Source organism: Zeugodacus cucurbitae, chromosome 6 (genome assembly GCF_028554725.1).
Source record: "Zeugodacus cucurbitae isolate PBARC_wt_2022May chromosome 6, idZeuCucr1.2, whole genome shotgun sequence".
NCBI classification, from domain to species: Eukaryota; Metazoa; Arthropoda; class Insecta; order Diptera; family Tephritidae; genus Zeugodacus; species Zeugodacus cucurbitae.
Genome location: NC_071671.1, coordinates 68,268,929 through 68,295,989, shown reverse-complemented (window position 1 = coordinate 68,295,989; position 27,061 = coordinate 68,268,929). Strand labels below are relative to the sequence as shown.

At 35.5% G+C, this 27,061-nt stretch overlaps 1 protein-coding gene across 8 annotated transcripts in view; it reads right to left on the bottom strand.

The window, feature by feature from the left end:
• Nucleotides 1–27,061, bottom strand: part of LOC105212173 (protein grainyhead) — a 219,308-nt gene that overhangs the window by 100,338 nt on the left and 91,909 nt on the right. The window contains exons 1-2 of one of the 8 annotated variants that reach the window (XM_011184014.3): nucleotides 9,945–10,724; nucleotides 7,574–8,145 (exon numbers count right to left, since the gene is read on the bottom strand). The exons of 6 other annotated variants lie outside the window; for them this stretch is intronic. In XM_011184014.3, the coding sequence (XP_011182316.2) occupies nucleotides 7,574–7,629 (56 nt within the window). In that variant the 5' untranslated portion in view covers nucleotides 7,630–8,145; nucleotides 9,945–10,724. Of the gene's footprint in view, nucleotides 1–7,573; nucleotides 8,146–9,944; nucleotides 10,725–27,061 lie in introns of those variants that run through there. One more of the 8 variants, XM_054234629.1, reaches the window with a different exon arrangement.

Below are 27,061 nucleotides of genomic sequence, written 5' to 3'. Positions count from 1 at the left end.
TTAATTATATTTGTTGAATATAAAAAAAAAAAATATAATAGATATGATATTTTAATATTTTAATTTTTTTTCAAAATCCATTTTTCTACCACATTAAATTTAGAAATTCGACAAAAAGTGGCGAGCTAGTTTTGAAATCTTTTATCAAATGAATCATCTCTGAGTTTCTGAATCTACCAAGTGAAACTCGAGGCAAAACTTTCCAAGACTCTAGTATAGTAATAATTATATATGAAGTGTTATCCTTGTTGCCATAGGATTTTCGAATATAATTCTTCGTAAATTTATATTTTAATATTTTTTTTAATTATTGATACCTAAGGTAAACAGAAGCGTCAGTAGAATCTCTAAATCATTTATAAAATTGTTACAGATATTCTCGAGTTTTGCAAACAGAAAAAAGCTCCGAAAAGCTCTTTAAATTTCGATCTCCATGGTGTGAGATATAGAGAGCTTGTTGACGCGATTTGACTTTGAAATGAAAACAACCCAAGGTTATCAGGTGGACTTATAGGGAGAGTATCTACATAAAACGGTTCAATATACTTAAAGAGCTTTAATAAAAAGCTTTCTAAGGCTATTTAAGACTAGACTAAAATAGTTTGTGCTTTCTCAACTGTGCTTTAACCTAGGTTATGTGAGCTTAGTATGGAGAGTATCCACAAGAAAGCGATATGCATGTCTTAAAAAGCTTTAAGATTAAGCTTTCAAAGACAATGTAAAACTAAGAAAAATAATTTGTTTCGAATTTTTTTATATAAAAATAATGAGTCTGACCTTGTAGGTTAACAAAAATATTAGCATTATTTACTCTTCATTATTTTTTTTTAAGTTTCCTTTATTTATGCAAATGCAAGCAAAAAACGCTGCTGACAAATTTTATTAGCACAAATAAGCTAAATACTTTTTATTTTTATTTCATATTTGTATATATACATGTGTATGTCCTTCACTCCTTCTCTCCGACGCGTCGCTGCGCACCTGATGAACTTTTTTTTTATTTTATTTTATTTTAATTTCCAATATCGCTATTGGTGTTGTTGTATATCGAGATACAATATATTGGTATTAATTTTGTTGTTTGTGCTTAGGCATATACTAAATGTTAATATGTACATATGTATGGCTGTTTGTATGTATGTATGTTCCTATGTGTGTTCATTGTATTGAGTTTAATCTTTAATTTCTTTGTTTTGTACATTTTAATATTCTTCCACCTCTTCTTCTTCATCCACTTCGTCTGCTTTTAACATTAACTTCGATAATGCTGTTAATTAATGCGATACGAATGAGAAATTTATTGCCCACACCCGAAAATGTTTTCAACCAGCAGTAAAATCAAATTTTAAGATACGCCATTCAAGCACGAATACATACCAACATAAGCATTAACACACCAACACATATACATACGCAATCGCATACATGTTTATAAATTAATATACGGACACAAGCGCACAAACATACATACAGTTAGTCGAAGGCGCTGAAAAGACCGACTAAAAGACAGACGATCGACTAGGCGATCACCGCAATCGATCGGTGACGCACGAAAAAACTTCGCTGCTTCACTGCTTTGCTTTGTACCGTACGCTTATATGTATATTACGAGTGCTGCGCGAAAGCGGGGGACCAACCAACCAACTGTGTATTGGCCGAGATGAAATCTCACTCGTAATTTACTAAATGAAAATTTTATTGTGGCGCGCATGAGCACAACTCGCATATTCGAACAATCTTTGTGGCATGCGCATGCGTGTATGTAATGTTGTTGTTGTTTGTAGGAAGATGAAATGGTCCACGCAGCTGCAGGTGTAACGCATTCACCAACGCTATGTATGTATATATGTGTGTTTGATTACAGCATATTGCGCTGTGGGGCTTTGTAAGCGGGGACACATCTTACAATGTTAGGCGTTAAAGACACGCACTCAGATACACACACACACTCTCACTCACCTGCAGGCACACTTAAACACTATGTTGTATTTAATTATGGAATTTTTGTTGTAAACTGGCGACAGTTGTTGTTAATAATGTATAGGCGTTGCCGGGAAGAGTTAATACACCACCACTACTGCCAGCATACATATTCATGCCTTTGAATAAATATATACATAAGTACATTCATGTAATGGTGCTTGTTGATAACTGTGAAAAGATTGAAAATATGCTACAATGTTTCATTCGGGGAAAAAAGAGAAATTCACTTTGGTTTATGTGAATATTTTTCCATTTTCAGTAATTAAACTTTATGAAAGGACGGTTTTCAGTATAATGAGAGTTTATGAATAGATTAGGAGCTTGAAAATTTTCAAAATATTGAATATCTCCAGGGTGGAGGCATGTTTTTATAAAATGTATTCCAGATTTGATCAAAATTGATAATTTAATTTTTCTCATCAAGCTGTAATTATAGAAACTAAGCTTCGGAATATTAAGAAAAAAAATCTCATGCGATAAAAAATGTATATGACTTTCAACTGCCTACCGCTTAACTCAGAAAACATTTGTTATAAGTTAAGTAGAATGATAATTTAGATTTAAAAACGTAGAATTTATATTAAATAGTCACTTAGGCTGAGGTTTAAATTAATAAATCAGTTTAAAGGTAAATGTATTACTTCCAAAGTGTTGGTTCTTAAATCAATAATATGATTAATGTGGTTCGCAATGGAACTCAATAAACTATATCAGCACTCACGATCCGCCAAAATTTATAAATAATGGAACTCTGATAAAGATATTTGACTCTATTGGAAGTTCATAATGGTCATGCTATAACGTTTCGTCCTCGTCAGCGTCAATATATATTTTGCCGATCCTAATTTAAATAAATATTCGAGTCAAATGACCTCAGTTGGCTTGTGATCAGGTTTCATTATTACTAAAAATTATAGTTTCTTTGGTCTCTTCATTTAAATAATTGTGTAATGGTGATATTACAGGATCTAATGGGTTCGTCTGGTATTCATTGCTTGAAAGTGCCATTCCTAATGCTTTTTTATTATCCTAAATAAAACAATAGATGCTTATAAAAGATTTTGACACAATAGAGTGAATAGTAGGCGGCGAAGCGAAAAACTTCTTCATTTCATAACATATACAAAAATCAGTAACTATATGTTGAATGTTAACTAAATATATAGGAAATTAAAGGAAAAAACTGAAAAATATCAAAAAATTATAATATCTAATTTTTTTTTGCATTATGAGGTTATACTCAGCGCCGTTATCTCTATAGCATATAAGTAAAGTAACCAAAGCTCATAAAAAGCCATCTGTGGTTTTATCCAATTTATGAAAATCAATCCCAACATGTGGCACAGGATACTCATACTTCTTTCTTCAATAAATTATCTGTTTACAATTTTCCGAATTTGTCGAAATGCTAACTGTACATTTTCAACAACAAATCCCAGCAACATATGTAAAAGTAAATTACTAGCATTGTATTTATTAGCCGCAGGCACACGGGGGAAATCTCACCAAAAACTAACGGCACATGAATGGTTAATAAACATTTTATCTCCACGGACACACACACACAAACATATATGAACAATTGAGTTTGTATTAGTGTATTTGTCTGCCTGCAATCACAGAGCTGCACAGATGGCCAAGGACTCGACTCAAATATCTCTGCTGCTGTCTGCCGCCAATTCTAATTTATGACCATTACATTTGCATAACGGTTTGCTGATGGACAGCGGCAAAGGCTCGCAAGGATAACCCATCTTAAGGGGAATAGAATACACATAGAACAAAAAAATTGATATTCAAAATAAAAAGCCAAAGCGCAAACAACCAACAAACACAACAACAACAACAAAGCGCGAGCGAATAAACAACCCTTCAGCTTCAGCACTAACACCAAAGCAATTGTTCGGTGTGTGCGTGTGTGTGTTAAAACTCTGTTGCTTGCGTGCTTACGTGTATTAGCCAAAGGGTGCGTAAAGCAACAAAGTCTGTTCCACAGGAATGAAGGGTGTGAGAAAGCAAAGGTGCCGCTACATAACGGCTTACATAGTTGCTGCGCACGGAAGTTTTACGCGCATGTTGTTGTAGTGTTGTTGCAGCGCTTTAAGTGAATCATTGGTCATTAAAATCGTGCACAAAACTACAAAAAAAGGGTAAAGAAATCATTTTCAAAATGCAGAAAAAAACGGATTATAATCACGCATAAGATATGTGTGCGTACATATGGAGAAATCATTCTTAAGTGCCAGACACCTATCTATGTGTTATTTATATGCAACGCAATGTCATGCAAAGGATTCACGAAGGACATCACTGGGAATGACAACGACGAAACGGACAGCGGACCGTAGTGACAGCAAATTAATGTGTCTTCAGCTGGGCATCATAACTGACCTAAAATGGTTTGAAGAAATTATGCAAGAAATGTAGTGAAATCTGAAGGAAAGGAAAATAACCCTGATTTTTGATACAAGAAATGTGTTTGCTCTACTTGTAGACTTTCATACACTCGCAGCACTTAATTCGATTTTTAGTAATATTTTACTGAATAAAGGCAGCTGCATTGTTTGGTTGTAATGTTATACTTGTAGTAAATATGCCTCAGGCCTTACTTGATATGATCAATTTACCGGTTATAAATACTAAGAAATTGTAGCTTTTTTGCTATCAAGAAAATAATTAATTTCTAATATTAGTTCGTTTCTTGATGAATTTGCTTCAATGCGCCTAAATGTAGGCAAGACGTGTATTTAGAAGCTTTAGTAGTTGTATTACCATGTACATTTTTAAATACCTCTGATTGTTATAGCAAATTTAAAAAATACTACAAGAACAAAGCATATGTACTATCACTACAAAACTAAAATACATATTATAAGCCTAAATGTATGCTAAAGTTGCCCAAATATTTAACTAAAAATAATTTTAATGCAAAATAATAAAAAGTTGCCCTTTTATGTGACTCCAAAAAAATATTTATTTTCATATTGTTACTCAAGCGCCACTTAATTTATTCATATAACATTTATAAAGCATGCATCTCTAAAGATTCTCTGAATTAATGAGCAATGCAGCAAGCGTAGTGAAAAACCACAGAGCGTTTTTTAAAGTTATTAAACAGAGTTGACACAATTTCCCGATTATTATTACAACCAACAATGAGTTAATAATTGATGTAAGCACATCCGAAGCGGGGATATACTGCACTGAATTCGCAAAATTCAACGCTTGTGAATTACAATTTGTAGAAAAATTATAGAAATATCACAGTTATATGTATATTTATTGGTTGCCAGCTAAACGCAGATTATTCATGCGAATTGAATTGCTTTTCATGGAAATCTGTAGCCCACACACGCACATAACACTGCATGCGAGCATTAGCAATAATTTTTAGCAGCAATGAGCGTACAAATACAACAACAACACATTAACAGTGTGGGGAGAGAAACGACAGGGGGGGTCTAACAATTCACCGTAAGATACTAACCACAAAGTGATGCGATTAATTAACAACTCAACTGTCCATCAGTTAGCACATTTTGCAATTTTGCAATTTTGCCTGCATTTGACATGTGTGCGTGCGTGTGTGTGTGAGCGTTATAACTGAATATTTTCTAGCAGTAGCCCAGCGGCATTTAGCGCGTATGTGCAAACACTTCATTATGGGCGCGAATGCAAATTTCCAACGCGCAAATATGTCAATAGAGTGCTGATTAACGAAAAAATCCACGCCGTGCGAAATAGTGTCATTCGGCAATGAGCTAGTGAGTGATTGTGTGTGTGTGTCGAAAATAAATTAAAAGAAAGCGTCAAACGAATAAAACTATTAAGAAATATATGTATAAAAGTTATGACAGAGTAAAACAATGAGCAGTTATTTGAGTTATTAACCCTTTAGGGAGGCGATATTTAAAACTATATTTCAACTATTGAGGTCTGAAAATCTGAGAAAATATTAAAATGTAAAATGTTAGAGATTATAAAAAAGTAGAAAAACTTAGTTTTATAAAAATATATATAAATTTTGAATATTGATTATATTTTCTGTCATGGCTGCAGTCGTTTAAACTTAGCTAACTTCGAAGTTATAATAAATAAGTTATGAAATTAATGGACTTCATAAATTTTCTTCAAACTTGATCATCGAGTTAGGTGCATTACTCTGCTAAAATATGTAAATAATAAAACTATGCGCCTAAATGTAGGCAATATCGGTATTTAGAATCTGTATTATTAGTTTTAAAATTTTACTTTTTTATTTTGATTGCAATGAATTATAAGCCAAGGTGTATACTAAAGAAGTTAACAAATAAACTTTATATAAACCTTTTTTAATTCGATTTTTTTAACTTCACCATCCCTCAGCGGGTTAAGCCAACTTTTAACGCAAAATTTTTTTACTCATAATCTTTCTACTTCATTGCAAACTTAATAACAGCGATTAATGACGCAAAACAAACGCAGGGCGGTCACTAAATGGCTGACCGACAGACAGAAAGACTGTCAAATTCGGGGAGTTAAAAAAAACGTGCAAATTAGCAACATTAATCAATTGCTTACGAGGCAAACTGCTGATAGCAAAAAGTGAAATTACGCAAATTTCTTTGCAACGCGCAGGGCCGCGCGCTAAAAAAAAATTATGATGATAACTATCAATTTTGATGAATTGCTGGATATTCGGAAAAAATAACAAAAAAAAATTATGGTTTTACTAAATTACGCAAAAGTTACAACATTTTTGCAAAAAAAGGAGTTACATTTTATGTTAAAACTAATATAAAATATAGTTTTGTTGGCTCGGATGTGTTGCACTCGCTGATAATATTTGATTTTTTTTTTTATTTTGTGAGGCATTTATAATATTTTAAATTTAATTTTGGTGACTTGAAATATTTTGATTATTTTTTTTTCAAATTTTCGTTTTTCTTTTCTTAAATATTTGTTGCATTTTTTAGAATTAAAAAAAAAATGTTTTTTCTTTATTTTTTTAGTATTCTTCTGTTTTATTTATTCTATATTATTCTTCTTTATATTTGTTAAATATATTTATTTTATTACACTCTATTATTTTTTTTTTAAGGAGAAGAAATTAATATTAATTAATTTATATAGATTTGTATATGTTTTTGGTTTGATTTTTCTTATATTTAGTTTTTATAATATATATATGGTTTTATTATCAAATTAATTTGTTTTAAATTTTTTATTTTGTCTTGTTTTATAATTTTTTACAATTTTCGAAAATTTTTTTATTTCATAATTTTCTTTAATTCTTTATAACATTTTTTTAATTTTTTAGTTGTTTTATTTGATATTGTTCGTTTTTATATTCGTTTATTATATTTATTTTTATATACATTTTTTTTTTAATTTTCTTTTGCTTTTTATTAAAAAAAAAATATTTTAATATTTTTTCTTTTATATAATCTTTTATTTTTTATTATATATTTATATTTTTTTAATTAAATTATATAATATATATATATATAATTATTTATTTTTATATTTTTATTAATTTAGATTACATTTATTATTTTTTTACATTTTATTTATTTTATTTCTCTCATGCGATATATTTAAACTATTTTACCGTGGCTCCGTTAACCAATCCGCATAGGATATGGAGAAAGTGCCTGCTGTATCCATGATTGTTGCCACGTTGCACGCCCACTGCTCTGTTATTCAGTTTCGTTCCTGTTGCACTTAAGTGTGCTTGTTGCTTGTATTTTTGCACTAAAAATCACTACAGTAGTTCTGCCAAACAATGTTGCAAAGGAACAACAAAAACAAAATGCTGTGTTTTCACTACAACTTTTCGCACCTCCGCAACGCGTTCGTTGCTTAAGTCTTTTGTTTTTTTTATGTTTTCTTTTTTCTGTTTTTTATAAATTAATTTTATCACTTCAGCGAATGTCACTCAGCGCGATTTCAATGTAAATTCATTCAAATCACACCATTTCGCTTGATTTCATGTTTTCTTCGTCACTTTATTTAAATTATTTTTTTTTTATCGAATTCTTGGAAATTTCGTTACACACGCAAGCGTTTTGCTTTTCAATCTCAATATTCGGTTCACTTATATGTTTGTGTGGGTGTGTGTGTGTGCTTGTATACAATGGTGTTCACTGTAGTTGGCTACTTGAAATGCTTCACTGAAATGTGCTAAAGGCGTATTTTTTATTTTGATTATTAATTTTTGAAAAAGCACTTGTCACTCGCGTTATGTGGTTCGTTATTAGTGGCGACATTTGAGTCTATGTGTGTATTTGTGTGTTTATATATGTGACAGTGTTCTAATGTTTGCCAACAAATGTGAAGAGCGGGGAGGAATTCATATAGAATATTGTCATAAATTGTAAAATGTATCGTCATCTGCTTGATTATTGTTTATTGACACATTTTGTTGAAGTGCTGTTGTTGTTGTAGTTATTTGTTGAATTTATTATTATAAGAAATCTTATACAATATTTCTACTCCCAACACTGGAAGTATATTTATTTTTATTTCTTTTTCTATACTGTTGGTGCTAAATATTTAATTTGTGAAATAGAATTTCCGATAAAATTCTAAATACACTTGTTTTTATTACTACAATTAAAAAAAAACACCTATTATATGTATATGTATATATATGAATAAATGTGAATGAATGTGAATATTGAATTTTAGAAATTTTAAAATGTATGTTTTGAAAAATTCTGACAAAAAAAATTCAAATAGTTACCCTCCAAATACTCATTCTATGTATATGGTTGTCTTTTAATTACTTTTTCAAAGAATAACACAGAAAAAGTTTACAAATATATAAGAAAAATATTTTTTTTTTAATAATAGTCTTCATTTATAAACTTCTCGTAACTACAGAATGGTGGCAACACTATATTTTGGTGAAACCATATATGCTGATTATGTCTGATATTTTTTCCATATTAACATTAAAATTTATTTGTATTTAATTTTAATACATTTCCTTTCATATTTAGACTATTTTCTTAAATATTATTTCTATCAATCAATTTGTATAATTTGTATAACATGTATCTAACATCCCACCACTTCCAATTAATTATTTTATAATTTTGAATTGCTCTTCATTTAATGATTCATTACCCACTATAATTAATAATTTTTATTTAATTTTCATTCATATTTTATTTCCCTCGTTCTCTATCACACATTTTTTTTTCTACTTCAAACTCAAAACTTGTCTGCCAATTATTATATTTTGCGCTGGGCCATCGATCTTCAAGTGTCAATTGCACTGTCTGCTCCAATTAAAACACTACAAATCATATTAAAAAAAACAACTACAACAACAACATTTCAGACAACAAGTGACAGCACAACAATAAATTGTCATAAACACACAACTGTTTCAATACTAGTTTTTCTTGGTGTTTTTGTCGGTTTTTGTTATGATTGCGATTTTCTCAAATGTTATTGTTATTATTGCTGTTGTTGTTGGCAAACAATTAATGAACAAGTAAGACCGGAGCGGGTCAACGCAATCGCGGCAGAAGCCACCACCAACCAACATGCGCACAAGCAGTCAGTCAGCACCGTTACACGCAGTAGCCGACGCACCCATAAGCGCGGCTGGCCCAACTGGAAAATCCCGTTGACTGGCCGGCCGACTGACAGGCTCGCCGTACGCTTGGCGGGCGCACTTGTTGACTTGTTGGCTGACTGGCTGGTGGGCTAGTTAGCGGCTAGACCGCATTGCCGCTCATTAGCTGAAGATGCCGCAGCAGCAGACACAAGTGTCGATCGCTGTTGGCTGCTGATAGTGCGTGTCCGCTTGTGATTGCTGCCGCCTTGTCTGTACGCCTATTCGTCTGATACTTCTTTCCACGCGCAGTTCAACTAGTTGTTGTTTGTCATAAATGAAAATTCACACAACAACAACAAGCACTTAGTGCACGCTCGCACATATACATACACACACGCTTAAAAATACATACAAGAAACACACGCGTTATTTGTTGACTGTTGCGCGTCGTAACAAAATGAATAGAACTATCTGTGCAAACACGTAATCGTTGTCGTCGCTGCCGTCGGTGTTAGCTATGCGACTCGCCATTCACAACTGAAGACCACTTTGCGCATTCGCCAAACCAACAACCAAATCTCCAACAACTAACACGCGGCGGAGACGGTCAAGCACGAGCAGCAAAACAAAAAGCGCCAAAGAGACAACAGCCAGCACACAGCACAGAGTCAGTCAGCGCCAAGCAGTCAGCCAGCCAACCTACCTGCCTTCCAGCATCCGCGCGCACGAGCAAGCATGTATTCACACAGCTGAGTGTATGCGCGCGTCTCGCTAACGTGAATTCGCCGCGCGTTGCGTATGCGCGCTGGCACAGTCTAGCAGCCCCAGTCGCAACCCCAAACGAAGGCGTCGTTGCAGTTGCCACCACGGCGAATGCAGTTCAACGCAACGCCGGCGCAGTAGTCGGCTGCTGTGCGTTGGCGTTGTATGCACCTGCACTGCTTTTGGCGTCTGTGCGCTCGCCTGTTTGAGCGCGCGCTCTCTCTCTCAATGCGAGGTGTTACTCTGGTGCTCAGCAAAAATGCATTGGCGCATGCGCGTGGCTCCTTTTGGTGGCTTTTGGTTTTTCTGGTTGGCACACAACCTGTGTGACGTCGGTCAAGTTGAAATTGGTTCGATCGTCTTGATATGGCTTGATGATTGATTTTCGCACTTGCTGCAGCTACGAGCCGCTTAAATTGGTGATGCACAGGAATTATATAAATTCAGAGGTAGAAGTTATGTGAATATGAAAAATTGCAAGACTTTTTTAAGCAAGCCAGTAATAAGGCATAAAACGGAAATATATGGAAGGATATATGGATATTTAGTTCCCAATTATAACAATATTAATTATACATATTTAATTCGTATATTAAAAAAAAGATATTCCCATATTTCGAAAGTAATTCAAATTCACTTTGATTGGGGGTATTTGCAAAGACCTCTTGTTTAAATCACCCATAATTGGATGAATCTTTTTTGGTTCATTTTTAAATAATTTTCCATGAACTACTTTATATTTTTTAATCATACTATTGGTTTGCTATCTTTCTGCAGCCGCGTATACTGATATATCTTACAATGTAGTATAAGGGGAATTATTAAAATACCAATATTTACCAATTTCAATAATGTTTTTGAATATAATTCAATTTGTTAAAGATTTCTTACCTGAAAAGAAAATAAAAAAATTAAGCATTAGACTAGTATCGAATATCATTTTATATAATTAATGTTATAATATAGAATATAAAAAAATATGTGAAATAAAAGGATAAAATTGAAATTTTTTCAAAATAAATTGTATTATTATAAAAAGGAAATCAGTCATTATTAATTAGGGATGACCAGAGATTCATATGGGCTTAAGTGATCTGTCTGGTATTCAGAGTCTGTTGAATCACACCGTGCCTAGGTTTGAAGCGATTTAGATACTTTTGATAATTAGTAAGAAATCCAAGTAAAATTAAAGCATTTTTCGAACTGAAAATCAAACCGCAGTATTCAGACAAATTTTAGGTAGCCGAATCGTCCCAAGAAAATTACCTATCATTGATTATATACTAAGCAGCAGTAAGTACAGTTAATACCTTGTAATTTTCGCCAGATCTCATTTGTTCTAGGTATAGTCTGAAACAAGAAAGAAATAAACCTATTGGGCGTATACGTATGCTTTGTACTTGGAGTTGCAAAAAATCCAACACCCAATTAGTTTTGTTTCAGAAATCGCTACTGGTAAGACTATCGATAACACTGGTCGACACAAAATATGCTCAAAGATCAGACAATGATATTCTTATAGGATTTTCATCGCTGAACACGAATATGACCTCCAAAAGTGCCTATCACGTCGAGATTTTGAGCAAAATGGACTCAAAATCTCAAAAAAAAACCTGTTTTTGGCCTTTTTTGATCACGTGTAGAGAATTATGCTGACGTGCTAGAAGGCTTAAATTGAAGCTTAAACTGTCAACTATAAGAGTCAAATCGAAAAAGTTTTGAATCAGTCAAAAATTTTCATATAGCCAACTTTTTCATGTGTACAAGTAGAGCGCGCGCCAAAGGCCAAAAACAGGGTTTTTGATATTTTGAGTCCATTTTGCTCAAAATCTCGACGTGATAGGCACTTTTGGAGGTCATATTCGTGTTCAGCGATGAAAATCCTATAAGAATATGATTGTCTGATCTTTGAGCATTTTAAAAATTTACTTTTTGTCGACCAGTGTAATCTAAAGCATTTTTTAATAATATAAAGCCTAGGGAGAAACCTTTATATCACTTTTAAAACGAACGACATACTAATTTTATCAGATCTCTTCTATGAACTAATATTCATGGAAGTCGAAGTCAAAGATGAACAATTTCATTTCAAAAATAACAACGAAAATTGGTGTTGCCTACATTTCGGCGCAAAGTCTAAAACACGACTAACGAAAATATAAAATATATATATAAAATATACATTTTCAACAAAGCACACCCAATGCACAGGAGTGCTCCTGTCATAATTTTCTGCCAACTTTAGACTCCCAAGCCGCATGCTACCCAAATACAAATAACGGAAAGTGAAATAAAAAATTCTGTGAATTTTCACAATTCGCAAACTCAACTAAAACTAACTATAGCTAATCAGTGGGGAAATCAAAAATGCAGCAAGCGGTGCCATTTTAGCGCGTGCGCATACAGTGGCATGCCACAAAACTGACAATACGCGGCATAGCAGAGCAAACGCAATGGCGATTTGTTGTTGTTATACACTGTCAATGCCACAACAACGTGCCGCCGCTATGCAGGCGAACAACGTGCCACACAGCGTAGAAAAACACGGCAAAATGCAAAAACAAAATGCTGCCACACTGTCAATGCCACAACGCAATGTTCAAGCGACAAGTGCGTCCAAATTTATGAACTAGCCAAAGTGCTTGCTGGCAGTTGAGAGTGTGTGTGTGTGAGCTTGTTGCACGCACTTTTTAGGTCATGCCCGCGCCTGCGGCTGCGACGCACAACGCACATGCTAACCGAGATTTGCGCCGTCGATGTTGTTGGTGGTGGCGCAGATTGCTTTCCAACGGTGCTTTGCTGCCAATTTTGGTAGACTGCACTGCAAGTAGACGCACTTAAATGTATGAAAAGCTTATAATGCAACAACAAAAACGACAGCAGGAAAATCACAATAAAAATTAAATGAAATGAGTGAACACTAAATATGGTTGTTTCGGTGGAGTCATGATGTTGATGGCCAATGTTGTCAATGTGGCCAACGCATGCGCATATGTAGCACATGTTGCAAGCAGAGTGTATGTGGCCGCCGCCGCTGGCTAAGATGGCAGTGACAATGATGAGGTCGGTGGCTGGCTGGTGGTTGGACGAGAAAAGACAGGCGATTTGGCGCACCAACTCACCAACAACAACCACAATGTTTTCTTATCGCACGCAACATAATGGTTGTTGTTATTGTTGTGTCTGCAGTAGCCAAGCGCACCTGATTTGGCCACAACGCAATTGCTTTGCTGTCAGTGTCGCCAAATCATCGTCGCCGCCGACGTTATAGCGGGATATTTACGCAAAAGACATTTTACTTAACATAGTGGCGATTAACAAAACAAAAAAAGAAGAAACAAAAAAAGAAAATAACAACAACAACAACATCAAAGTACAAAACTGGTTGCAACTCCTTGCTGGGATACGCACGCCTTGTTGTTGTTGCTGTCCACAATGAAATTTAATGCATGAAAAATCAACAACAACAACGACGCAAACAACTGATATTAAAAGTTGAGTTGAGTGGCTCGCATGAAATCATAGAGTCCACACTACATAAACTCACTTTACTAACTGAAATGATGGAAATAATAACAATAAACGATTTATTGCCGCGATAACTGTAAACGCATATGTAGCATGTAGCAAGTAACAGTAAAGGCAAAAAAATATGCATTTCACAGCTGAAGTTGAAGCTGAAGCTGCGTTGCAGCGGGGCGGCGGCGGCGGCGCGCATGCCTTCAGGGAGTGTTTCGGTTTTGGCGTTTGACATAAATAATAAACATCTATAAATGGCGATCGGTGACGCTGGTGAGCGTGAACGATGGCGACCGTTGATTAAAAATCATAAATTATTTCGGTTTGTTTTTTCTTACTTATTTAGTTCAGTTATAAAATGTCACAATTGGAGAAAAGCGGTTTTTAAATAAATAAACATTTAATTGCTTGACATGGCGAGTTGATGACTTTGATGATGTCTTTTGATACGCGCACACAACTTTCGTAGGGAAAAATTGGAAATTTGCGAAAATTTCCAGCGAGGTATGGTAAGGTAAGAGTTTACTATTATTAAAAAATATTAACTTCAAGGAAAATACATTGATTCTAGTATAAGAGTACTTTTAATATAGTCTTGAATCATTTTGAAAAAAAAAAATCGCTCTTTCGTCCTTACAACTCAATCGTACTCATAGCGGCGCATTACTTGTACAAAGCGGTACTCATGATTCTTGGGTCAACGGACATCTATTTTTATCCAGACAAGGACTGTCAATCGGGCAACATTCCTGACATTATTGGAGTGATAGTTTTCTACAACAACAACAACATAATGTTGATGCCTAATTGTTGCCGATTCCCAAATGTTACTTTATTTGAAAGGAAGAAAAAAAATAAGCGAAAGGTGGAGATTTTCCTCAGAAATAACATAATTCCAACAACAAAAATTTGTAGAAAAAATTTTCCAACAAAATTATGAAGCTTGAGTGCATCAGGTTTCAAAAAAATTTAGCCACATACCAAAACACCTCTGCTATAACCACAACAACAACATGTGTGATCTTAAGTATATTTTATTAATCGCTTGAAAAGTACCATTGACAAGAAAATACGCTAAAAATACGCTTTGACTACAAATCAAAGCTGGATAATTTTTGTATGAGGTGTGTTCAAAAAATAACGGGAATTTTCGTTTCTTGAATAAAATATTTATTAATTCCTCTCGTCTACATAAATGTTATGGCCTTCAAAATAGTCCTTATTCGATAATATGTATTTCTTCTTACATTCGTCGAAACACTCTTTCAGTAATTTCTCGTATACTTGTAAGCTCTTCGAAAACAAGTATTTTGAAATAGAAAAATGTCTGACGAATATGGAGACTAGTGCCAAAAATTCACAAAAAAGCAAAGAAGTGTGAGTTTTTTCAAACACAAATCACCAAGATCCTGAAAAAAATGGCAATTGAACTCTTCAAACCCGTGAAATTTTAAAATTCCCGTTATTTTTTGAACACACCTCGTATATGTAATATGTGTATTTCTCTATCAGTTACTGACCAAATGATTGCCGTTGTTACATTAACACGATCCTTGCAATATGAAACTCAATATATTTCGGTATGTGTGTTTATCATATGTTGTACGTAGGTGCTTCAAGCCACACGTCCACAAAAGCACGTAAAATGATACAGACATACCTCTCATATGTACATATGTATATTTCTATATAAATATATTTATTCCCACAACCACTTAAAAATCAGTATGTATGCACGGTATGAATATTAAGTCTACGCTCACGCCTTTTTGATTAAATAACTGCAACAATAACAACAACACCAAACGTAAGCAACCACCACAATAACTGAAGTGCTGCAACAACATGGTCATCATGGTTTTTCGGCATCATCGGCAACAATGCTGCAAAATGCATTCAACTGTAACCAAAACCAGGCAATAATGTGACCAACAACAAAAAAAAATTAAAATAAAACACAAAAACTCCATTCCACTTCATTTACGAATCGAATGCAGATGAATCAATAAAGAGGGTGGGGCGCTGCCGTGATTGCCGCAGCGGTGAAGCGACGCTGAAGGCAACGCTTTTTCAGTTGACGACCGCCCGCTCGTCCGCATTGGAGGAAAAAGTGAAAGTGTGCGCTTAAGTGGCTACAAATAATCGAATCGAATGAGCAAAACAAATAAAAAAAACAACAAAAACTGGGAAAAAAAACGACGTCGCACTTCGCTCAGTTTGCGGTTGTGAGCCGTTGCCGTTGCCCGGCTGACCGCCGGCTGATGATGGTGGTCCACAACGTCTCCTCCGTTGGTGTCGCACCTGCATCGCATATAAGACGCTGGTCACACGCTGCGGCTTGTTGTTACTTTCGTTTGTTGTTGTTCATGTGTTTGTTGTACGCGTTGTTGCACTTGCCGCATGATTTGTGCGCGCCGACAACCACTTGCGGATACATTAAACCACAATGAAGGTAATCTTCTACTCACGCTTAGTCTCAGTCATCACATCTACAGTCGCGCTCCCCGCCCGCCACATGTGATCTCCCGTATGTGTTTGTTTGGGTTCAGCAAGTTTTTGATGCAACCACACAGCTGAAAATCTGTTGCTTTGCGACATTAAGTTTTTTACCTTTTTCTTACCGCACAATTCGTCATTGTCGCATTTGCTGCTTTAATTCATAAGAAAAAAATGCTGGAAAAAAATCATGAGATACGAAAACACCCTTAAATCCCCTCTTAGTATTTGTATTAAAAATTAATTTCGAAATGAAATGTTTCATACATCATGTGGTTGATGTGCTTTGTTGTAGCTGTTTTTGTTGAGTTTGAGAGCTTTTTTTGTGATTTTGTTTAGATTTTTACTGATATATTGTTGTTGTTGTGGTTACTTCATTGACCAAAATGTCTGTAGCGAGTGGTTTCGGGTGTCAGTTTGCAATTTATCAACATCAGTTTGAATTTTATGAGCGATTTTTGATTTATGGACTCATTAATAAAAACACAAATGTCCACTTAACGGTATAAATATAAGTAAATCATATATATTATATATGCTAATATTAACTGACATGAAACAAAAACATAAGAAATATAAATAGAAGAATAGTTTCAAGTATTTGTCGTTAATATTCACGGTCTAAGAAATTTAACCTAAAAGTTCGCAATAAATAACCACATTTAAGTACAATATAGTAAATTAAATACAAAAAATAAAGTTATTTTCGTAGATTTTTGATCGCCTAGGACACAATAACAACAATGCAAGCCACTTTCGAATTTTCCACATTTTCTAGGATTTACTGACTTAGCTGACAAGAGGCTTTGAAGGGTGGAACTAATTTTAACCCTGGTTTAAAAAAACATTACATACTTTTAGGGTAATTACTTAAAAAAATTAAGTTCACTTCGGTAGATACACAAACACTTTTCAAATACTTCAGTTCCACACTTTTAGGCACAACATTCATTAAGTACTCTGGACACGCTTTGCAGAATACATCTCAGTCTCAGATGTGAACCAAATTGAAAATATTGCATACATTTTGGTGCTGCCTTCATTATTTACTCTGAAATTGCTTACTACAGTCGGAACAGATTCTAACACAGTCTTAAAAAAAAATACATTACTTACTTTTAAATGATGTTTCCACTAATTTATTTTCAAATAATTCTTCCTAATAGATTTGAGATTAGATTTCAATTAATCAAGTTGTTAGAAGTAAACAACTAGGCACTAGATTCATGAAGTAGTCTGGGCACGCTTTGAAGAACTATACTCAATTTCAGTTGTGAAAATAATTATAATTGATTGCATACTTTTAGGTGCGGCGTTCAATAGTTACTATAAAAATGCGTACTACAATCGTTTTTGAGACAAAACAATATTTTTTAAAATTGTGTTGCATACCTTTAGGCGATGTATCAACAATTATTCCATAAACTGAATAATGATTTAGTATTCACTTTTGAATAGAAGATTCAAACATAAAGAAGAAGGATAAAATGTCTGCATATTGTAGAATATGTATTCTTTAATCTGTAATGGAAATCAAAAACATGGCTGATAGACACGTCTAGAGATTCACATTTATACTGAGGTAAGTTATGGCGCCACAGTAATTTTCCACAAATCAAATCATGAATAATTAAAGTAACGAATTTCACATTCATAACGGTTTTACTAAGAATACCTATCAACTTATGCAAACCACTCAACGAGACTCGCCTTAGAAGCAACAGATTCTAACACTGAAGACTGAAATAGTAACTCTAATAGCCATTAATTGAGCTTTTAATATTTTTTATAGCACGTATTAAGTTGTAATAAATATAGCACAACAACAGCAACAAGTATTGAAGATCATATTTCACAACAACGAACTTGCGCATGCATTGAATGCCTTTCCACAAATGTGAGAACACCGAAGACTTAAGCAACGAACTCGACTGAATACATCTTGAATATTATATCTAAATAAGTAATTATAAAACAATGCCGTTTTGCATAAAAATCTCATAATACATGTTTGTTGTCGTTGTTACTTTAATATATGTTGCATATAAAACGGATTATTTGTGGCAAATTAAAATGCGCGCCAAGCAGATAAATAAAATAACAGAAAAATTGTGATTGAATAAAAAATGCGAAATAAATCAATAGACGAGCGAACGATGGTGGCACTGCATTAGCATATACATATGTGCGCATGTGTCTGTGTGTGTGTGTGTGTGTGTGTGTCGTTGTAAATAGCTTGCTGTGGCCGCCGCTGCAGCTTAGTGCAACGCATGAAGTAAGTAAATCATGTTGGCTAGCAGTTGAGTTGTTGTTGCTTTTAGTATTTTCTGCAGTGCTATAGTGCATTGTAAGGCTTGCCAGTGTACTTTACTTATTGTTAGAAGCGATTTTGTTTTTGTTGCCTTTGCTGACTGCTGCTGCAACTTGACTCGATTTAATCCCGACACGGCAAACCAATTCATTGACAGCTGAAAAGGTCAAACGTGGCACGAATTGCGCACGAAACGGGCATGCCGGCATAGCGGTCAACGGCAATAAAAACAAAAACAACACAAATAAGAATAAAAAAAGAAACTGTTAAAACAACAACAAAACTTAATTTGAAAAATATCAAAGCAAAATATTGGCTTGCAACGAATGGGAAAATAATAGCATAACAGCAAATAGCAAATAGCAAAAAAAAAAATAATAACAACAACAAAAAATGATTGCAACAACAAATATAGTATGGCAACAGCTGTCAGAAACATGTCAAGCGAAAAGCTCAAAACGTATTATTGTGCTGGTGCTGGTGTTGTTGTTGTTGCATTATTTATTTTTGCTTGTTTGTTTGTTTGTCAAGCCACACTGATTGCTTTTACAGTTGCAACGTTGTTTGTTTGTGAATTGCTGTTTTAGTTTTTTCCTTCATTTATGCCACAGCGTTGCATAGAAAATTAATTGTTTGCAACATATTGCCAGTACGCCACATAGTCAATAAATGGCTGTCAAGCTGCAGAAAAATGTGAAAAACAACAACAACAAAAATTTGTATTTTTTTGTAAAAGATAGGATCAGTGGACAGCGCCGTGTGGCAACACAAGAAAAAAAACCAAAAAACAAGTGTGCGCAATCAAAGACACCTACGTGGAAATCAATGTCAAATGTGCATGGTTATGTGCAACACTGAGTAAATATTTGCAACAAAAACAAATAAAAATATTTTAAATTTTATATATATACAAACAGATGTGTGAGTAGGTGCAACAAGTTCATGCCAAGAAACCAAAAACACATACATATGTATATACTCAAACAAATTCGCCTCACCAACTAAAACATGCCACAAAATCGCATTCGTTGCGGCTTGTTGACGCTACATTAATGACGTTGCACTTTTGCACGCAGCACGTTGCATGTTACACTTAAAGCGTATTTCTGTTATTTTGTTTTATTTATTTTTGTTGTTGTTGTTTTTATATTTTATACTTGTTGTTGTTATTGCCTGCTTAGCAAACTGTTTTATGAGCATTTAACGCGCTGTCGATCTGCGCCGCTTGCCGCGAGGTGCGAAATAAAGACGCCACCAGCCAAGCAGCCCAACAGTCAAACAACCAAACAGCCAGCCAATCAGTCGCCTTACCGATTAGCATGACCAACAAAAGCCAACAATAAACACAATACGCAAGAACAACACAACACAACGAAGTGCAGTGTGCACAGAGAGAGAGAGAGGGGAAAAACTGCAGAAAGGGGTGCGCCGTGCACATTTCGCAAAATGATTTTTATGCGCACTTAACGGTTAGCAGCTGACAGCTTAAGGCGTCATTCATCAATTTTATTGGCACTCATCCATTCAAAAGGCAAGTGCCTGGCAAATGCCAACAACAACAACAATGAGTTTGCAAACAAGCACATCCTTGCATGCAGTCGCCCAACTGACGACTAGCGGTTGTGATTGATTTGTTGTTTCCTTTTTTTTGTTGTTTTTATTTGGCATTAAATGCATGCAACACGGAAGAGGATGTATGAAGTGAGGCTTACTGTTTACGGCGTGTAACACGAAAGAGGATGAATGCAACAGCGATTGAGATATTTAAATGTGTTGTAACTGTATTGGTGATATTGTAACTGTATTAATGGTCATATTTGCCACTAAAATTTTAGTCGAAATTTGTAAAAATATCGTGTCTTTTTATAAGTGCTCTTGACTAATTGAATTTATTCGTCCTGAACTCGAACATGAAACCTTTTATAACAGAAGAAAGAGAGCTCGAACATTGATTCTTAGGTTTCGGATCCTCAAAAGTGGAAAGAAAGAACGGAACTCCAACCTGAAACCTCAAATTCTGATCCTCAAAAGTCGGAAAAAAGAACGGAACTCGAACATTTATCCTTCAATTTCGGATCCTCAAGCGTCAATTTAAAGATGGGATTCGATCCTGAAAACTTAGGTATCGGGTTCTCAAGAGTTTGATTCAGATTATCAGGAGAAAAGAAAGAAAAATCAGAACTAGAAATTTGATCTTTAATGTTTGGATCCTCAAGAGTCGAAACATCAAATAGAACTTGGGTATAGACTGGGTAAGAGTTGAAAGAAAGAATGGAACTCGAACAATAAACCTTTGATATCTAGAGTCGGAAGAAAGAATGAAACTTGAACATTGCTCATTAGGACTGGGATGCTCAGGAATCGAAATAATGATACTAACAATGAACTTTAGGATTCGGATTCCCAAAAGCAAAAAGAACGAGTGGAACTAGAGCAGTTGATATCTGATCCTCATGAGTTAAGAATGGAACTCATACATGAAACCTTAGGTAACGGGACTAAAGAGTCAAAAGGAACTCGAACATTGACCATTAGGAACCGAATCCTCAAGAGTTGAAAGACATCTGTCCGAGCCGAGCATTGATCCTAAGGAATAGGAACGTCAAGAGACGGAAGAAATAATGAAACTCGAACATTAAACCTCAGTTATGAGATTCTGAAGAATCGAGCGCAGTGAGCTTAATTCTGTTGTTGTTATATTGCCTGCGGCTAAAACGCTTAAGCGCCTGTAATACTATACAGAAAGAGAACAATCAAGCAATTACTCTGATTTGAAAACATTTTTACGGCAGCGAACGCAACAAACATTGTCTATATACACATGTTGTTGCAGCAACCGATGTACGTACTTCTTAAGTGCGCCAACCGGACGTTGCTAATGAAATTGAAAGCAGAACATAAAAAAATTATAATTACGGTGAAGATCAGAAAATTAAAACAGCAACACAATTACACGCGTCGCGCACAACAGCCAAGCGTCAACAATGTGACAATATGCAACAGCTGCAACAACATGCAGATGCAACTTCATTTCAGCAGCAACGGTGGCATGAAGTGTTACACACACACACAAGCACACACGTACCGAGAAATAAAAGCAACAATGCATGTATAATAGCATTTAAGTAAAACAATCAACAAGCGCTATGCTAGTCATGTGCAACATGTTGCAACAGCAAACATTAGTTTTCGCGTAGTCAATTCACAATAAAACCAAGCGTAGACAAGCAAGCAATGCCATGCAACAATAGCCGCAATGGCCAATCGTTCTGACAGCACAACAACAACAACAATAATAGTTGTTACAACAAAAAGCTGTACAAGGACTAGAGCTCAGCAACACAACGCATCATCAATCTCGTTAACAATTTCATGAATAAAAATCATTGTGGCAGGCAACAACAACACAACAATGTTGCACGTACGCCAACAGCAAGCAGTCTCATTGCAACAGTGAGGTGATCTTGCCGCGCTGATCAGTTGCAGATGAATTAAGCTGATAGTGGAACATGTAACGAATGCACACACACACACCTAACTGTATGCTTGACAAGTGAGTAGGTGAGCCAGCCAGCCAGCGAACAAGTGAGTGAGTGAGTGAACGCTGTGGCACAATGCATTCCTGGGCCGTGTTGTGGAATAGAGTTGCAAGGATGTTGTTGCAGTCAACAGTTTACAGGTGTTTTGCACATTTCTCAACGTTCATCAATGTTGATTACAATAACAACAAAAATGTTGCGTAAAACATTACAACAACAACAATTTAAATTGCCACAAAAAAATATTGTGTACTCAATAGCAATGAGAAGTAGTTAATCGATTTAACGGGTGCTTGTTGTTGTTGCCACATTGACTAGGTCTGCCATCACATGCGTTGTTGTAATATTAAACAGGGTGGGACTAATCGGACGATTGTGGTTGAGTAGACTCGATGATTGTATTGAGGTTAGATGCGGAATATCTCTAGATTATTTGAACCTAGGAGAGACTTGACTTGAAGGCAGAGAGCAAGGGAATGTGGTCTTCTGAAGAGAATGAATCAAGTGCACGGACAATGTTTATGAATTAAAATACTCTTGTTACCGAAGGCCTAGCTATACAAATATCTGGATATATTTGGTCCAGTTGATATCTAATTTTCTTACTAAATTATTATTATGGACCTATCTAAAATTAAAATTAAATATTTTTTTGTGAAACTTAAGGCATCGCAAATTTCAGAAAAAATAAATTTTTAATGAAATTCTACCTATTCTCCCGCTTCTCTTCATCCTTGATTTCTTCGAAATTTTAGCGGAGATCTCATCAAATCTCAATGCAAAGGAGAAGAATAAGCTCACAAATTAGGGATCTATAGATGTTAACTTCTCCTAACAACAGTCAACAATTCCATCACAGGTCCTTTAGAACACACAGCATTTGCTAGTTGACCACCATTGACCACCATCGACCGCGTACCGCCGACGGCAAGAAGCCCACTCACTCCTGTACGCGAGTATTAACAAATACCACAGCCTCAACTTGGCAATCAACGCACACGTCGAAGCTGTGCTGCAGGAAAAAATGCACAGAAGCTGTTTAAGGGGCAGCAACCATGATAATAATGGTGGTGATGGTGGCATGCAATTGTTGCACACCAACGGTGGCAGCAGCCAACTGATCGTCATAGCTAGCTCATCATCATAGTATCTAACTTGCAGCGTTTGCTATTCATTAATAGCGCCTTTGACATGCCTCCTTAACTGCTCATTCAATGTTGCAACAAGCAGCAGCAACAAAACAACTATGTGCCACAGCGTGTGTGTAGCGTTCAACATGATTGCCGTGCTACATGCAGCAACACTTGATATTTCGTAGATAATTGCAGTAAAAATGGGCGCATTTTATCGCGCCGCACATCGCCGCTATCGAACTATGCGCGTCGCGCTTGGCAATTTGCAACATTTTATGCGGACGGACAAAATTATTAAATTGCCAGCACCGCGAAAGCAACAACAAACAACAATAGCAAGCAGAAGTGATTGTGAAGAAGCTCTAGTTAATTTGCAGTGCAGTGAGGTGTGGGGGGAGGAGTGTGTTGCTTGTGAAAAACCAATTAAAAGTAGCCAATTGTACGCGAACATTTGGGGCGTAGTGTTTATGTGTGGCGCGCTACCTCTTTGACTGTGTGTATGTGTGTGGAGCGAAGGAAATGATGAACGTTGTTATGACGCGGAGTGAAGCTCAACGCGCTTCCAAGAATAATAAGCATGGGAAATTTCTGTGCACTGCATGGCGATTAAGAGAACATACAATCGAGTTCATATAAAACATAATTAAAATACATATATACTTAGGTGTCTACATTTATATAGATTTATATAGTTACAGAAAGTCTAGTGCAAAAGCTCCATAGGTTGCTGAAGCTTTCGCCGTTCCTAACCTAGGTTAAGTTAAGTGGTTATCTATCGACGCATCTAGGCCTTTGTGAGACTCACTGTGACATCAACGGGACTGGAATCCCCTCACACTATTAAGTCCTCTTTGAACAACCCTGTGGTATTGATAAAATTAAATCGAATCTAACTAAATCGATATCATTCCCATTCTACTTATGGAGAACACTTTGAAGTTGTCTTATAAATTAACTTACAGATTTTAAGAAACTCTTTTGAATGGCTGTTGAAGAAGCTTTAACATAGCAGACACTCAGTCAGACGTCTACCAATAAATTGATTGAAACTAGAATCGAAATCAGGTGGGGTAATACCCAACTGCTGCTCCGTACCTGTAACAACAACAATAACAAAAGTTGAGCTTTTACTGAGCTTTTACCTTCAAAACAAAAAATCTTAACTCTTAACTTTTTACTTTTCAGTTAAAATACAAAACACGATGGCAACCCTGCAACCCTTTCAAAACACTGTCATAATCGAGAGACACACAAAAACATGAAGCGCAATAATAATGAGCGATAAAACGTCGAAAAAGCTGCGAACTCTAATTTGTGGTGATAAAATGTTGGCTGCAACATCTACAACAACAACAACAATACAACAAAAGCACGCTGGCCGTATTTCATGATTAAATGGCGAAGTGGCAGTTAAGGCGGCAACAATTGGCAAAGAGGTGGCAGCAACGAGCCGGCAACAATAAATACAACAAAAACAACAATAGCAATAGCAATGCAAAAAAAGCGAAAAACAATATAAAACAATGAAAGCCGAAAACAATGACAACAAATTTTAATGAAATGTGCCTTAATGTAGGCAACAAAAACAACAAAAATCGCAAAAAAAAGACCAGCGATAACCAAACATTAAAGAGGGAGCCCAATGGACGCGGGGGGTATGCGACGGCGGATGCAGTGCGCGCAAATTATGTGTGGCAAGCGAAATGCAATGAATTCCGTAGACGCCCAAAAGCGGCGGAAAGCTGCGGCAGTGGCCAGAGAAATATGCAGAGGCGGCCGCCAGCGAGCGTACGAACGAACCATCATTATTATTACAACACTGCAATTTCGCCGCACGGCGCGGAGGCAGTGGCGCAGGCAGCAACATAATTACAACCAACGAAATGCAACGAATGCGAACGCATTGGAACTACACAAAAATTCGCTCGCCCTTTTATGCGCAACGCAAAAGTGTGATGAAGTGCAGTGCAGTGCGCGAGTTGCCGCGGAACGAAAATTGGCCAGGAAGAATGGGCTGCCAGCGAACGGCGGCGGTCAGATCGATACGAACTTTCATTAAATGCTGCCGCACAACGCATTAAATGCAACCAAAATGAAATGCATGAAATATTTGCGTTATTGCATTGTTGCTGCCGATGTTGTTATTGTTGCTGCTGGTGAAGGGCACTGCCGCCACACAGGTCTCATATGCGGGCATGTTGCCATGCGCTATCTACACGCGGCATCAATGTTGCAACACGACCACAAGGCGTATTGCCGCGGCCGCTGGATCGTTGGATCGATGGGCCGACTGGACGCCCCGACGCACAGACGCTGATAAATGATGTGAAAGAAGCGAATTGAGAGCGTGAGGAAAGCACACACAATAAATGATGCCAGTGTCCAAGATTTCGAGTACGCTGTTGCTGACACAGTTGCAAGGGATACTGTGATTTCGTAAATATATATTTATTTTCTTGTGGTTTTTGTTTTTATTTTTGCGTTTTGCGTTTATGTGAAATTTTCGTTGCCCTAAATGGTGATGAGGCTAAAGGATATATTTATGTTGCAGGGTGTATATACATATATTCAATATGGTGAAGGTTTGTTAACATAAATGATGTTCGTACGTTGTTGTTGTTGTATGTTGCTTGTGAGTTGTTCGGTTAGCGATTACGCGACCGAAAGGAAAGCGCTTATTTACAGTTATCCATGTTCGCGTATATGTGGCATTTTTATAAATAATGCGCGTTGTGCGCCAATTTCCAATGTTGCTGCTTTATAACTCAATACACTTGCCGCAAGCTGGCGATCACGATTCGCCTTATCCGACGTAATACTTTCGGTCATTAAAGTCATTAAAAACTGCACAAAGGGTCATTGTTGAAATTAGCATTAACGGTGTGGAAAGATAACGCTTATCGGTGGTGGAGATTACATGAGGAGCATACAAATAAACTTGTGGGCGTTGGAATTTTAGATCAATAGGGTACCGAAATTATGTAGTTGGAATTTACTATTATTTTTCCTAATATGTCTATTGTTTTTTATCAAAAATAAGCTTTATTTTGGATTTAAAATTGTCCAATAGAATTGAATCGGTATTTTCAAAAGTAAAAAATTATAATTTAAAAAAAGTACTTGAAAGGAAAAAAATTAGAATATCTTTTATAAAAAAACAATCGATTATTTTTATCGGGTGTGTCCGGGAGATGGCTTAAACGCTTCAGACGACCTAGTAGGAGCTCGAAAATCTCGTGTTCTCCGCAATTCTTCTTCTGTAATTTTAGAATTTTGTATCGATAAATTTCAGTCTAGACCCAAAAAACACATTTCATTAAAAAATAAAATATTAAGAAATATCTATTCATTAGACAGAAACCGATATGAACAATGACGACTATTTTGATCGATAAAAAATATCGATTAATTTTTACGTGTGACGCAGTGATATGTGTACAGTCTCACCAATATTATTAGTTTGCTTCTTGAGAGGTTTATTACACACTTGCATCTTAAAGGTTACAAAAAAATATCGATTACTTTTATTGAAGCAATGAAAAAAACATAACATCGATAAATTTCACTTCAGAAACAAGAATCTCAAAAAATACAACAGATTAAAAAATAAAATAATAGAAAGTAAATAGAAGTAGATATAAAGATAAGTCGATAAATATATTTTTTTATCGATAAACATATTGATTAATTATTTGACAAAAAAACGCAAAAAATCGACTGAAACTGCTTGAGGGAGTAAAAAACAGATATAAAGTATATATTTTTTCAT